Below are 16,437 nucleotides of genomic sequence, written 5' to 3' on the forward strand. Positions count from 1 at the left end.
TGAAGAATTAGCTCCCAACAGGTGGAGCTGAGAGAGACACGTCTTGACAGTGTGCATCACAGCATATTCTGGGTTCTCCTTCTATTAATTAATGGATTTAATTGTACTTTTTAAATGTTACTCTATTAGTACTATCACTAGTACCTGATATTTTCTTGGCGTGTAAATGTTATCATGAATTGCTTCTTGTTGCCATGGTAGTCCAAAAAATGGACCCATTGGGGAGGAAGCAGGGGTCATGAGCTGCAGTCCTGCCATGCTGAGGGATTGCAAAGCAGGGCTTTTCATTCATTCATCCAGTGTTTCTTTCATTGCATTTTTGTTCCAGCACAGCCTACTATGAGAAGAAAATGAAACAGTATTAGATATACTTGCAATCTCAAACAATATGAGAAAATTTTTATCAAGAGAAGGACATTACTTGATTTTACTTATGGAAGTGTTTCTTCTCATACTATTTTCAGTGAAAAATGTTAATTCTAAATTTACAGGCACTCCTCTACTTGAAGATGTGTGCTTCTCAAAGTACCCAAGAAATTCAAAAGGAGTTGTACTTTACAGGACAATGCTCATTGTAACAGAATCTCATTTTAAATTTAAACTTTTAAAAGTACAGCTGTCTTAGCTTTACTTCAGGAAAGAAATCACTGAATTTTACAGCACAGGCACAAGTATCAGATTTTTCATTTTTGTTTCCAACCAAAAAGGCCTTTGACCAAATAAAGCTTTAAATACACGCAAACAGGAGTTTTACTCTAATTACAAGGAAAAGAACAGAAACTACACAAGGACATCAGTATTTTAAAATTATCAGATTCTGGGAAGATTACCTTTTTAAGAACTGGCATAAGCATTATAGGTAATTGCTGATGACTCTGGTAAGGACTAATAGAGAATGGAATCCTTACCAGGTTAACCACCAACTTCCACAAAGACACTAATTCATAAAGAAACAAAGCATTCAGAACTTCATGACAATTGAGCACCTGTGAACACTTTCCTACTGAGGCTATGAAGTCCTCATTACTGGGGGGGTTGTGTGTGTGTGCTAAAAACATTTGCTATTTGTCAGGAATGCTCAAGGTTAAAACAAATAAAACTAAACAAAAAAAACCTACTAAGTAAAACAAACAAACCCCATAACATAAAAGCCTTTAGTCTGGGAAAATTATTATGACCTTCACTACTAACCTTAGTGAAGCTTTTGTATGAACTGACAGCTTAGGTGCAGGACAACAGAGAAGATGGAAAAAAAGAAGGGAAAGGGATCATCCCCACCACCCTCTACTCCAATCTCACAGATACTCTCCTTTAATATATCTAGCTTCTCTTTTTGTATTCCAGTGAGTGGAAGCACTAGTTGGTAACACAGACAAAATCCTTAGAATCATAGAATGGTTGAGGTTGGAAGATCATCCAGTTCAAAGCCCCTGAGGTGCTTGAAGAACACAAAAGCTTTCACATGACTACAGTATTTCATTCTCACAAAAACAACAAATGTTTGCTGTGTTTAAAATGACACTCACTGTCATAATAATTGCTAGAATGGACCAGGGGAAAAAAATCTCCAACATTTTCATAATAAAAGTTGAAGCTGATTCCTTAATCATTTCTGTACATAAGTCCAGCTACTTCAGTTTCATAAATCACTTTAGATGAGCAGCGTCTCCTCTTTGTTTACTGTTCCATCTGTCTTGTGTTCCTTTTTCAAATGATAAATACAGCTTTGGGAACATATAAAATAGCTATATCACATCACTAGGAGGGAATTAAGGAGAGAAAAGCAACCTTATTTTTAAAGGCTGCTAAGAAAAACCAAGTACAGGATTTAGTATAACAAATAATTCACCTCTTTTGCTATGTACCTAGTAACAGTGATACCAGTTTAGCTATCCTGCAATAAGAAGCAAGAGGATTTATGCTTACAAATGGTTCCACCTTGATCTGGAAAGGCTGTGAAACAAAATGCACTAGAAACAACAACTTTGGTTTGTGCACCTTCACAGAAGACCTTAAATACAATCATGTCACTGAGACCAAAAAGCATTCTCAAAAAAACCTCTTTGAAGTGTGAAGGAAGAAGTATATGCACATTTGTATCTTGAAAAGTACACACAGCCAAAACAGCATTGTGGGCCATGCTATCATGCCTGGGTTGAGCCTGCATGAGACAACACGTTTGAAAGAATGTGGGGAAGGGAGTGGGGGGAATTTAAGCTAAGTCAGGTAAAAGGAAAAAGTTATCCTCACAAATGAATGGTTTTTTTCTGCTATACTAAGGTTTCTTAGTGCTGGCCCTCACTTCTATGATTTGTACTGGAGGTATATAAGATCTGACAAGATCAATGTCAACATTATTATGGGAGTAAGCCAGAATAATGTAGTAATTGTATCATTCTAGAGTGTCTATTTCAAGAGCAAGGAAAAATATCAAGTTCTTCAATAAAAGAAAAGCAGTACAGGATCATCTAGAAATAAAAAGGGAAAGAACACATCTACTTGAAGAACAGATTTTAAATTGAAAACACTTGAGATGTAAGCACATATGTTCAGAATCTGTAGACAGAAAACTGAATATGAGCTAACTGAAACTAGTTAACAATGAAGCAAAACAAAAAGCCAAACCAGTTCTACTCAGCCTCTATTATTTGGGCAATAAAGATCCTGCTAAGATGTTCCATCTTTGTGCACTGCATTATTTTGAAATCTGATAGAAACTATAAGAATTTGCTGAAGCTGAATTTGAAACAAGAAACACCTGAAACAAACCATACTTTCTGTGACTCTGGACTAGTTATGGAAGCCGGATAAGGCAGGAAAGTGCTCAAGCTTATTTGTTCTACTAAAATAATAGTGAAAATCCCAGTTTCACGGCCATAAATATTGAGAGTTTTAAGAGCAGAATTCACAACCTAGTGTCCTTAATGCACATTTATGTGAACAGATAGTGAACTGCAGAGCTAAAATTAACCCCTTATTCCATCATTTAAAGAACTGTTTTTCATAAAAATATACAATGTTATAAATGAGGTCAACATGCAATAGCAATTTTTTCCAGTCTGCAATAAATCTGGAACTATGGTGTACATTTTTCAGTCACATGACTATATCCAATTTGAAGCCATCCCCTGGCACACAGTAAATTCAGGGTTTACTGCACTAAGGAATACAACCCACAGTGACTGAAGGCCACATCTGGAATGAAACATCCTGGATCCAGTCCTGCTTGGAGGACAGTTTAAAACATTTAGAGAATGGCACTGAGGTATACAGAGAAGAGAATAAAGCCTTTCAAGTTTTTACCACCATTTGTAAGCATAGGTTGTACTGTACTCACAAGTTAATGCAAAACTATAATCTTCTCCTATTAACAATAAAAATTTCTTCCTGTCATTTGCAGTGTATTTAATTTGCTTTCTATACTGATTTGTAAATTTGTACCTAATATAATCCTTGTGATACAAACATTATCTCTGACCCTTTAGGATTTCATCTTTGTCTAGGAATGTCAAATTTATCCTCTTAAAAACACTTTCAGCACCAGCCAAAACAAGTTAGCCTCAAGAGGTACAAATAATTCACTTATTCTAAAGGAAATAAACCACAGTGTATAAAAAAATTATGAATAAAACCTTGCTGCATGAAGATTCTCTTACATGAACACTTGAAGAGTCTTAATGCAGATTCTTTATAGCAATTTCTGTGTTCAAGTGCTACATGAAACATTAACTTGCTGAATGATCTTAAGAAAATTCTTACTGGGGTAAAGGAGGACCAAATAAAAAGAAAAATTTAAACTATTACAAATACAAAATACAGAGTGGAAAATTAATGTAAATGCTAATATACAAAATGCAAAATGTTACAGAGAATGTTCCACACCAACTCACACTGTAAGCATTCAGAGGCAAGAATTGGTTTTGCCTCAATTTAGGTGAACTTGCAATATTTCTATATTGTCTGGTTTCAAAGATTTCTTTTAAGAGAAGTGTACTTTTAAAAAGATTTGACTTTTTCAGTGACAGCCCAGAAGAACATACTACTTCTTCCAGAAAAAGAAGTTTGTATTATTAACTTAGAATTATTTTGTTAATATTACTCCTGCAGCTGTAATTCTCTTAAGAAAACTTAAAAATCCCAAATATCCCCAGTTTTATCTGAAAAAAAAAAAAAAAGTCTGAAACTCAAACATCAAACAACTGTCAATATTTCTCAGTAAGATGAATCAGAAATCTCTTTTATATTGTGGTCTCTTTAACAGAGAACACATCTCATGAGACATTCTTTCTGTCTCGTCCTTCAAAGATCTTTATCCCCTGCATTGCCTAACAGCAATTTTTACATTTGGTCTTACAATATTCTTAAACGAAAAAAAAAAAAAAAAGAATGTATTTCAGATGTGTTCCTTCCAAGAAGGGAATGCCAAGATGCTTACAATGCTCACATATAAACATTCCTGTAAAGACTATCTTCCCTTGTTTCCCTAGCACAATCAGAAATATTCTTTGTGAACATTCATTCTGAACTATAAGAATTCTAATTTTTCTATTTTTCTGATACAGAACCTGTCTAACATTGGTCTTTAATAGCCTACCAAGGCACACCATCCCAACAACAGCTGCTTTCTGTTGTCCAGGGAAAGTTTCATTAGAGCTTATTAAAACGAAAGTTAAATTGGGGCTCTATCTTCTGGATGAGCTGCTTCTGAAGCACTTCTACAAAGAGTATAACAGTTAACAGGTGAAATTCCTGGCAGACCCCTCCTAAGTGTCTGTTTGTAGGAGAGAAATGGAGTACAACAGGACACTTAGCAGACTCAGGAAACCCCTTAAGTCCTTCATTTAGTGTTCAGTATGACCAAACCTGGACTTGGGGCAAAAGCCAAGTTTGTGCTTTTCCATTCTGTAATCAGTCCATCTCGACCAAGAGAGCCAGCAAGTCAGTATTCACACAGGAGTTGTGCTGCTTCACACTGAACAGTCAAATGCAAAAGGATTATGCCACTATTTATCAGCACAACACACACATGCTGCAGGGCATGTTCAAATAAAGCAGTAAAATGCAAAAACAAAAATCAGCATATCTCTAGTGATACCACTGCATGAGGCATTCAGAATGGGGATGTTTCTCATTTAAAGAATGCAGCCAGATTTCATTTTTTAAAATGGTATGTACAAGGCCTGTGCAACAATCCCAATTATGCAGCTGCCTCATCAGCAGGGTAGAACTGGTGCTATGCAGACTCCTTCCACTTCCCTAACACAGATGACATGAAGTATATGGATCTAAGATGCAAGGCAAGGTAAGCATCAGTAGAGCTAAATACATTTGTCTTCCCTATGTTAACAAAGTATATTTTTCTGATATGTAGTTTTAATCAGACAGAATCTTTCCCTATTTTTGCTGAGCTCCTATTTCAAACTGAAGTGTACTATTGAGACAAAGATCTTAATTTACCTGTAATTTCTTTTCCTTACCATTTACTTTGTATCTCCTATCTGGAGCAACATATGAATTCAATTCTAATTCTAACCCCTTGTGTCAACTCTCTCTTTTTTTTGAACTGATCATATTTCACCAACACAATCACATTTGAATACAAAATCCACAAGAAAAACACACACATAGACTTTTAAAAAACGGAATAGATTTCTAATCATATCCAGCTCCATAAGAAGTATCAGGGCAAGTGTTTCATAATAAACACCTAAACTTCTATGAATAAAATGAAGCAGCTACTTTCATTTTCTTTCCAAAGAAATCCAGTCAATTTCTATAAACTCACACAAGGAAGTTACTCTAGTCCATGGTTCTGAAGCATCTTTAAATATAAAAAAAGAGAACACAGTGCAGTGATATATCAAAACCTGTTTCTCCCATACTACAAAGCAGTCTTACCGTTTTAATTTCCGCAGTCTCTGTGTTTATGCTTCCTGAACTGCATTTTGACATCATGATATCAGCTTGTAGATTAATCACATAATTTGCAAGCCTTGACTCTTAAAACAAAAACAACAAGAACAAAAACCTATGAACTACAAAAATTCTTTTAAAAGGGAAATACAATAGCAAGATTAATTGTGGTAATTCATTTGCTTATAAACATTTATATGTGTTGAGCCTACACCACAGCTTGCTGACAGAAACAAACTATTTAGGTTCACTTTGAACATGAATTATTTTAGTTTACTATCAGAAACTAGAATTTAACAGATTTAAAAGATCTAAGAGATAATTTAATTTGAATATGCACATACTTCTCTAGTCCTATTTCCAGGTTACTATCAATAATTACTGGCTCATGTGAGAAATACAAGAGTAGAGTGTTTGATATAATTTTCCCATGGTTTGTACAACTGTACTGCTTTTTCCATTCACGTGTATTTTCACTTTGAGTTAGACATTAAAAAAATATCAGAATTCAAGCTTCTTTAAACTATTTCAATTTGGAAAGTCATTTCATGAAAAAGCAACAACCATTTCTCTCAAAGTACACCAGTCTTCTGAGTAAACGAAAAAATACTGTAAGATCATCACTTAAGATGGTGATTTAACCATAAAAGTAAATTTCAGACAGAAATTCAGTGAATTTCTCGATATATTAGCCAAATATATGTGTTACATATTTATATCAAACATATTATATATACACAGAACTACAAGTTAAAGCAAAAATACCATATTTAAGCAGATCTTAAAGCTATAAAATAAAAAATTTGCACAATACATACACCTAAGAGTATAAATTTTCCCAGACCTAAAAAGATTGTGAAGTCCAATTTTTTAAAATCAATACTGAAAACTTAAACACAAAATGAACCCTGATGAAAATTTCTCTCCAATCAATTCCATAAAGTTAACAAAGAGGACACTCCCAAGATTAGTTCAGTATGTTCATTTTTACCTCAAACGCTGATGCTGAGCTTTTCCAGAGTCTCCAAGCCTGTAAATTTGTTTCACCCTAGGTAACCTAAAAAGCAACAAAGAGAGAGAATTTTACCATGAACTGCCATTAAAATCGGTGCCATGTGGTAGTCTGCTTTCTTGCACTTTAACATTTAGCTCTGTAGCAAGAGCACATGGTCCTTCAAAATCTAATTATCATATGCCCCTTTTTGGCTAGGGATGCAGACAGTCAGTGTCTGAATGATTACCCTTAAGTGCTCAGGAGATATTTGCATGTTTTGTTTTTTCTGCTAAAGCAATTGCCAGCTAAGGCCAACTAGATTCACAGCTTTTCTCCCCTGTGCTCCATGTATGTTTCACCTAACACGGTAGGGAAATGCAGAAGAAAATTACTATTCAATGTATTTAAGAGAGAGATCTGAAAGAATGTATGTTTTTCCAGCAGACAAAGTAAACAGTTATTATTTTGTTTTACAAGAAAACAAAAGGAATACAGCGCAGAAAATCTGCTAGATATTGCATTCATGTAAAAAACAGACTGACAAAAAATTTATTCCCTGGGCTACATTTTAAATTTGTGTTTGCAGCATACATAAATACATCCTTTATTTTCAGCACAAAATACAGCAAATTGCTTCTAAGATGTAGTAAGCAGAACTTAGATTTGTTATATGTAGTTCCTGTTATGTCTAGGTTATTCATTTATTCACTCTAAACGTGAACCAGAATATATATTCCGTAGAACCAGAAAATAACACAACAACAGAAAACTGCCACATCCACAATAGAAATACAGAAATACACTTCACTCTCTATATATCTGCAAAAGAAGCTGAAGGAACAATGCAGCATTTGGATACTCCAGCGAAAAGCAAACATGAACAGAAAGAAAGGTTCAACCTTTGTCAGTAAAGCTAATGCTGCATGTGTGGCTTAACAGAGCAAATTGACTTCACTGCCAAATCGCAGATGGCAAACACAAAGCACAGAGACCCGTAGGTAAGATCTGGAGAACCAAAAAAGACTGTAATTGTAATTCTCCACCAGCACAACCAGTTCCTTCGGCACACCGAAGCCAGGAGAGCTCGGCTTTAAGCAATCGATTGGGCGGCAGGAATTGCAGCAGGCCCTTTGAATGGCAGCCCAAAAGCAGACAGGCCACATTCCCGAGGCGCAGCCAGGCTCCAGCACAATCCCGGGTGTACCGCGTTAGCATCTGAATGGCGCTGCTGCACCCACCCAGACAAAGCCTGGGGCGCCCCCGCACCTGCCCGGGCTGCCAGCCCAGCACCCTGCAGCCACGGCCAGAAAACGCTTCACACCTCGTCAGATAAATCAATTCATGCGTTTAATCTTGCTCTACAGCTTCTGAGGATCTTGTTAAAAAACAAACACAATAAATACTCTTAAAAAAAATTGGTTTCTATAAAGACATCGAGAGGAGCATCCAAGAAGTGACACAGCAGGCACTTCTGCAAATCTTCAGCGCTCTAGAAATCAGCAAGCAACCACAAGTTACTTCTGCAAAGCTCAGCCAAGATCTTCAAGTATCCTGGCTAATTGTTACTGAAACACTACTAATGCAAAAACCAAGTATCCAAATATATAAGAGAATACAGAATATATCAACAGGCTTAATTTTATGGGTTTGCAATTCAGTCCTTCAAAATAATCGTTCAGATTATACCTAACCTGCTATTGAAAAAGGACGGTCAGAAAAAGGATAATTTAAATTTACAGTGTAACACCTGCTGTCACACTATGAGCAACAGGCTGGATCTGAAAGACTATCAACATTCTTTCTCTTCAGCAATTTGAAATTAAACAACTACTCCCCAGAGCAACTAAATCATTATTCAAACTATTAAGAACTTGAAAATGAAGCCATTGTGTAGCAAGTTCTATGCAACTGAACTCTTACAATCACATTATTTATTTAGTGAATCTTCATGCAAATACAACTGAATTCCAGCATGAACAAAGTCCTGTATGATCTTTGAGGGGTAAGGTAAAAACTGCACTTATGGATTGGGAAGAAAGAGTGCAACCAGGCTGGCATCCTGCATCTATAATCACAGCTGGTCGCAGATGGGCAAGGGAAGAGGTGACTACAGAACAGGGCTTATCCTTTTCTTCCTGTTATTCTAGCAACTTCATATTTTAACTATTTTTCTTTGGTTTATTATGGTACAAACAATAAAGTTATGTCAGAAACCACAGTACAAACTCCTTAGTGCCTCAGATTAATTTAAAAGCAAAATACTCTTTCACATCCCAAGACCTAAGCCTCCATTGAAGCCAAGGAAAAAAATTACACAGAGAACACACATCTCTCTAAATAAAAAAAAAATCTGAACAATACAAATACTTTGAAATACATTTATTAGTTTTAATACCAATTAGAATTAAATGATGCCACAGATTTGAGGGTTTTCTGCTGCATAGAAAAATTGCAGCTCAATGTATAGATTCTAATTTATGGGTAACTATAATATCAGTATCACAAATGGGGATAACTGACCATATCTGTGTATTTATTTATCATTTGGTCATTTACTTGGGTACGAAATTATTTACTTGTGATGATTTAGTTAATTAAAAGGTTATGTTCAAGCTTTTCAGGCACTTAAATCTTTCTACAGGAAGGCAATTAAGCAGACATTAGAGCAGGGATTTCTCTCTTCCCCAGTTTGGGGGCAAGCTGTGAGGCAAGTACAGTTCCAAAGCATTAATTATTCTTGCTTTGGTTAAGTAAAAGCAGCAGCTGGCCCCTGAATACAACCCCATGTAGAGATTTCAATCCCATTATTTACATAAACCCTTTCTCTGCATGTGACTGAAAGTCAAGCTCCTCAAAACATAGGTATTCAACAGTTCACTGATATCACTGTGCCACAACATCCAAAATGACTAAATTCCCAACATTACAAAAAGCTTTCTCTGAGGTCAGTAATTGGATGATGCAAGGCCATCAGACATCTGGATTGTAAATCAAGTTCTAAAACTTGTACCAATTCTAAAGTGAGAGTTGAAATCTACTGCAGTCAGCCATACCAATTTATGTACCACCCAAGAACCAGTGTTCTAACCTTACTCTCAAAAAAAAAACCACCAACAAAACAAAAAATATGTATTCATCATGAAGGGTGAATCAAACCAACTCTTTCTAGTGCAACCTTAAAATGTGCATTATATATTCATTAGCACATTATTTACTCCACATTTTACACTTCGCTATTTTTAATTTCATCCTAAAAAAAAAAAAAAAAAAGCCTTCTCACCAATTACACTATCTTGCCTTCACATGGCCTTTCCCTGAAATGAATTTGTGGGCACATTACTGGAGTTTTCTTTTATGAGAAGCTGGGATAAAGTCAGTATTAAATTCAAAAAATATATTGTACAAAGAAACCTTTCTCCTCCCAAATTCAGAAGAAATCAAAAGCTCTTCAATTGCCACCAGGATGCACTAGCAGAGAGGAAAAAATCCACAACAACCAAAACACATACTTGATTATTTTATTGAAGGAAAATATATGAATAACTTCCAAGACATTTCCATAGGCCCACTGTGTTGGTCTTTTTTGGTTTAGTTTTTTCTTTGCCTGTTGTTGGGTTTGTATCCATTTTTCTTTTGGAATATGTAATAATATGTAAAGGTGAAGATGCTACCCAGGTTGAGTCAACTCCCCTGGAGGTGTTTAACAAAATGTGTAGATGTGGCACTTATGGACATGGTTTGTGTGGACTGGGCAGTCTTACACTGACAGCTGGACCTTAGGCATCTTTTCCCTAAAGCATATGGATTTCTACAATTGTATGAAAATGCTCTGTGGCAAACCAACAGTGTTGTGTGACTCATGTCACACAAGACATGAGTAGAATAAATGTGCATAATGTAAAATGATCTGACAATTCCAAAGTAGAGAAGATACAGTTATTTCCCTCTATAAGTACATGCATTTGGACTAGAATATGAGCATTCCACCACATTCTTTACAGTTAAACCAATGTAAGACTTCAGCAGCTCACACCAATTAACAACTTATCTTTAAATGCAATCTTTATTTTCCAGTAGTCCAATAAAGCAAACATTAGCACACTATCTGGGGTTCAAAAGTGCTGAGAAATCATAAATATTACATTTCACCAGTACAATGCTTCAAGCTTCATGTAGCATTTTTGTATCCAGGTTATCCTGTAGCACTGTTGATCTTCCAGAACAACTGACACAATGCTGAAACCAAACCAAAAATATTCAATAATTTACTTGGCAAAAAGGTAGTGACGGAAGAGCTGAAGTCCTTATCTAAGTTAAAATGGCAAATAACACCTACAAAATGAGACATGCTTGTTCTGTGTACTGTCAATCCTGTACTACCAGTACACTGGTAAACTGGAATGATTTGCACATATTTGAGGAATTCCTCTTAAGCTAGGTAATTCTAAAGGTTTTTATCTTCAATTAAATATTCTTTTTTAATAGATGCCTGAAATCAAATTATTAGCTTTAGGAGTAAATAATAAATCCCAACTGAATCCGAATAACAAAAATACTCAAGATCCACAAAATGTGATGTGGACAGCTTCTTTCCCCTTTTCTCTTTCCCTATTTCCTGGGAATAGGTGTCTAAATATTGATTGAGAAACCCTGTATTTTCTTCCTTTCTTTGAAAGCTTTTTATATTATGATCAACCATGAAAGCTGGAACAAAGTCAAACATATTTCATTGCTAACAAGGAGGTGGTTTAACCAGTTCATAAAGATCCCTCAGCTCCAATCCTGTTGCAGCTAAGCACCACTAAAACTTGCAGTGCAGAGATCCAAATCAGAATACAGACCCATTCCTGATTCATCCATCAAATCTTCCACAGTAGAACAAATGCAAGATGAATAAATTGAGATAAAATAGGTATCCTTAAGAGAATTCTCTGAGTATATATTGATAGGTATCTTTCCCTAATGCCAAATGTAGAACACAGTCCAGTGCAGCATTAGTCCAATTTTCCACATTGGATCTGTTCGCAGCATACACAGTGATAAATACTCTTAACTATGTGAGTTAAAAAAAAAATAAATAAACCCAGGTTGTTCCTTTTCCTTGAAAGCATCAAAAACTGAAATAAGCTGTTTTGCTACAACCATCATTAAAACAAAAAGGCAGGGAGGCATGAAGGGGTAGGTAACTTTTTACCTCTTATTTTTCAGAATGGAGTGAGAGCTATTCCTGAATATATGAAAAACCATTCCCAGATATGTAAATTGTTCCAGACATTAAAGCATATGGTTTATGGTGTTTACTGAATACTGGATATGGTGTTTACTGAATACTCATTTAATGATTAAAGAGGCAAGTTAGAAGGAAAGAGAAATCAAATTATTGTTAAACAATTCCATTTTTTATATTATTACCTAAAACTACTCAGGCCTGAGAAATAATGTTTTAAAGGAGTTAAGTCCCTGCAAATGGTGCAACTGAGGGTTTCTGACAATATGTAGGGTTCTGGAAGCAACATAACTAAGTTAATATAGTACTAAACCTGTCAATTAGCTCTTCTGCTAAGCACAACTCAGAATTAATATATTCCTATATTCATTTCAATTCCAGACCCTGTTTATATTACTGGCACAATATTACATTAAGAGAGAGACACATATGTACATGACCCTAGTCCACAGCCATCAGTTGAAGAGAGTTCCTTTCTTCTGTAGTATTAAAACAGATAGTCCAGTAATTCAGTTAGTTGTGAACTGCATTTTCAGAGCAGAATACAAACATACTAGTTTGAGTAGAGACACTTGTCTAAGAAGAACATAGCAGATTTTGCTTTATTCAGGATTAACAGCTCCACAAATCCTGGTTATCAAGAAACAGAAAATTCAAAGTGAAAGAAAGAATTCCATCCTGTTCTTACAACGTTAGTTGTAGTTTGCATCAATGTTGCCAAACCACCAATTATTATGTCTGGTATCATCTAATTTCCACAAGTACAGTAGCTTGATTGCAGCAACAAAGTATCCAACATCAAACAACTATGAGCAAAAACTCTGAGGGGTTTTTGTAATGCAGTAGTTCTCAATTTTCAGACAAAAATGCAGCCAAAATCTGTGAGGCTGACTGGCAGCTGCATTGGCAGAGCCTGGACTACCTCCCCCTTCTGCTGCTGCTGTGCTCAGCTCCTACTTTGGATATATTAAGACCTACCAAAAGAAAATAGTAACAGCCTGGCAGGTACATTCCTGGTGACTGACAAGGAACGACCTGGAAAGGACAGAAGAATGAGATAAGCAGTAGAACTCATCTCCACCATTCTAAATATGGGAAACAAAACTCAAATTCACATACAGTCTCTCACAGTTAACACTGTATCACTCCTCCAGCCTGGACAGCTCTGCACATATATCAATCCTTTCACTTAATGAGGAGTACTGGATTAAGAGCACTTTCTTGCCCTCATTTATTCTCACAGTACCCTGCAGATGACCAATGCCACCAGGTTAGACTATGTTTCACCAGAGGTCAATCAAACCCAGACTCTGTGAAGACATCCATGAAGCAGCAGAGAAGTGAAGGGCAGCTGTAATGAACACACAGTCAGAATGGCTGGATCAGAAGAAGCACTGGGAGCATGTAAGCAACAAAGAACTTGACCTAGTTATGATGGAATTAAAGGAAAGGAGAAAGTTTCTAAAAGCAAACAAAAAAAAGACATGAATGCAATCAAAGATTTGGAAAAGCTGAGATATTTTAGATTTTCAAAAAAGAAAAAAAAAAATCCAAAAACTCACAAACCTTACTAAAAGTCTTTAGATATCAAATAATTTATTTTCTCAACAAGGAATCATCAAGGCTTTCTAAGTAAATTAAAAATTAACATGCCACTATAGCAAGTGCAATTAAATCAGAGACATTAACATCCCTAATTTTGTTGTATACTGGCAAACATCTCAGATTTATACTGGAAAAGTTTACATCTAGGGTTATTACAAAACTACCCTATTAGTTGGGAACTTACATCATTTTCATATTTTCCTCAGAAACATCCACTCACTTCTAAGGAAATTATATCCATTGGTATCATTTTTACGCTGACCCACAACATAGGCATCTGACTAATGGGGAGAATAGAATCATAGCCATCAACACTGCAGTAATCACACCATTTAACAATTAATAAGGTAAATTGAATTATGTAGAACAACTTTCCCCTGCATACTATGTATTTGGAAAGGATTTTTAACTAAATTAATGCAAACATGTATTACATTTATAATAATAAAAGCTTAAATTATTCAGAATAAATATTTAAATACAACTGACTTTCAATTTCATTGACTAATCATTTGCTTTCATCAGCTAATAAGCAGCTTATTTGAGTAGGCATACACAGATGCATTAAGATGCCTAAAGAGGCAGATAATTGATGACTTCCAGAATGACTTAAGCAGATTACATGCCTAACTTTCAATGGAGATTTCCCTCTTCTTCCTCAGCACTGCTTTCTCAATGCTGAATAGGAGGTCTCCAATTTCTTCTTAGCTAATGATTTTAAGAAATTACCTTTTTTGTAATTTTCTAATTTGCAAATTCAAGCTACTTCAAACGCATATTAAAACTGATGAAAAAAAGCACTAAAACAAAAAAAACAAAAACAAACAAACAAACAAAAAAAAACCCACAAAAAAATCACAAAAAACCCCTCTAGGCCTCTAAGCAACAGAAAAGTAGTTTTGTAATGAAATTTAATTTAAAGGTATGTGATTTTTAAGTTAAAAATTTTTAACTTTGACCTTGTTGCACAGACAAGATTTTAGAGAAACTGAGACTAACCAACTAAAGCAAGGAAGTACACTGAAAAGGAAAAGTGCTTTAAATCCTTATGAACAAGCTGTCACTGAGAAGAATGACCTTATTACTCCTCTTTTAGCAGGATTAAGCACATAGCATATGCAGAGGTTGTACATCCCATTATTTTACCAGACTGGTATTTCACTTTAGCCTTCCCAAATATGCTTATAAAAATCTCTAACTGGTTGTACAGTCAAATTATTTCAAAAACAGAGAAGAAATGGATCTGTGATGTAAACAAAGTAAAGATTATTTTCATTTTATCACATTTCTTTCATTTTCACTCAGCAGCAAGACAAAATGCTGTACAATAAAGATTTCCTGATCACAGCTTACCATGCATTAAGTATGGCATGGTTATTCATCCAAAGCATCACTCTTACTCTCTCCTCAATCTGCCTCCACAACTGTTTCCAAGTAATCTATGATCACATCTGAGTCAGACCATAACTCAATGAAAGAAATCACACAGAATAAATTGTTTCTTAGTTAATTCACTTTACCATAAAATTTCAGAAATCCTTGCTCCAATTAAGCTTAACAACAAATACCATGATTTACAGGGAAAAATTTGGATTTTTTTTTTCCTAAGCAGAAATGCCACCTAAAGTGCATGTCAAACTAGAGCCCAGATACAGCCTGCACTTCTCAGGTAGGGGTGAAACATCTTATTCCAGCTGGGGGGGTGGGGGGAATATCAAACAAGAAAGTTTTCTTGATTTGCAAAGGTAACCCACCCCTCTCTACTCCAACTTGTTACTTCTGAACTTACCAGATAATTACATAGCAAATTCTGCTCTAGACAGTGTGGAGTCCTAAAGCTCTGATTTCAAGTGAGTGATTACAAATCCCTACCAGGTTTACAGTAAATAGACTAGAGAGTTGTTTGGCTTTGTTTGGGGACAAAGACGGTTGGCTTTAGGGCTTTGTTTCTTTTTTAAATTAGGACAACGATTTCCCTGTCCCTCACTAAAATGGAAACACTGAGCTTTGAAGAGCATTTGAAGCAAATCAAATTATACAAGAGATCTTGAACATATCATTACAAAAAACCTGGAAAACTGGATAGAGGAAAACATTAATTTCTAATAAAATTTAATAACTTGAAATTAAATCATTGATTTGTATCTAATTGTACAGTGACTTGGAACATATGATCAGTACGTTTAAGGCAAAAAGGAAAATAAGTCCTAGAATTTTAAGCAGTTTCTTTTATAGATTCTTAATTATGGAGTCACGACTACAAATTACCACTAGGTAAAACTGAGAGGTTTCAAACTAGGCATAGACGTGAATTTTCCAAGCTAATAGCTAGTCTAAGTATTCTTTCTTGATTACTGCACTGATTATAGTTACTTTTATTAAAAAGTTACTTATATATCAGAATAGTACTTGCTTAAGAAGTGTTTGTAAATGCAGCTGGTTTTTTTTATTCAATTTTCATAGCATAACTTTCCCCTCACTTTGGTTCCTGTCCTGGATTTACCACAGCCAATTTTTATACACAACTCCACAAAACTACTTCATAGCACACTTGTTTATAACAAGCTATTAACAGTAAGTGAGAAAGTATAAAGTCGAGAAAAATATGTTACAATTATTTCAATTAATTGGTGAGAAGTAGCAGTCTGAGGTTAGTTTTCATGAGACTGTAGATCCAAACAGATGGCAACCTAGTGCT

The 16,437-nt window shown here is 35.3% G+C and overlaps 1 protein-coding gene across 1 annotated transcript in view; it reads right to left on the bottom strand.

Annotated features, from left to right (window-relative positions):
• Positions 1–16,437, bottom strand: part of DICER1 (dicer 1, ribonuclease III) — a 62,475-nt gene that overhangs the window by 38,443 nt on the left and 7,595 nt on the right. The window contains 3 exon segments of the mRNA XM_079309074.1: positions 145–337; positions 5,899–5,999; positions 6,905–6,970. Coding sequence (XP_079165200.1) covers positions 145–288 — 144 coding nt within the window. The 5' untranslated portion in view covers positions 289–337; positions 5,899–5,999; positions 6,905–6,970.

The sequence above is a fragment of the Erithacus rubecula genome (assembly GCF_903797595.1).
Source record: "Erithacus rubecula genome assembly, chromosome: 6".
In the NCBI taxonomy this organism is placed as follows: Eukaryota; Metazoa; Chordata; class Aves; order Passeriformes; family Muscicapidae; genus Erithacus; species Erithacus rubecula.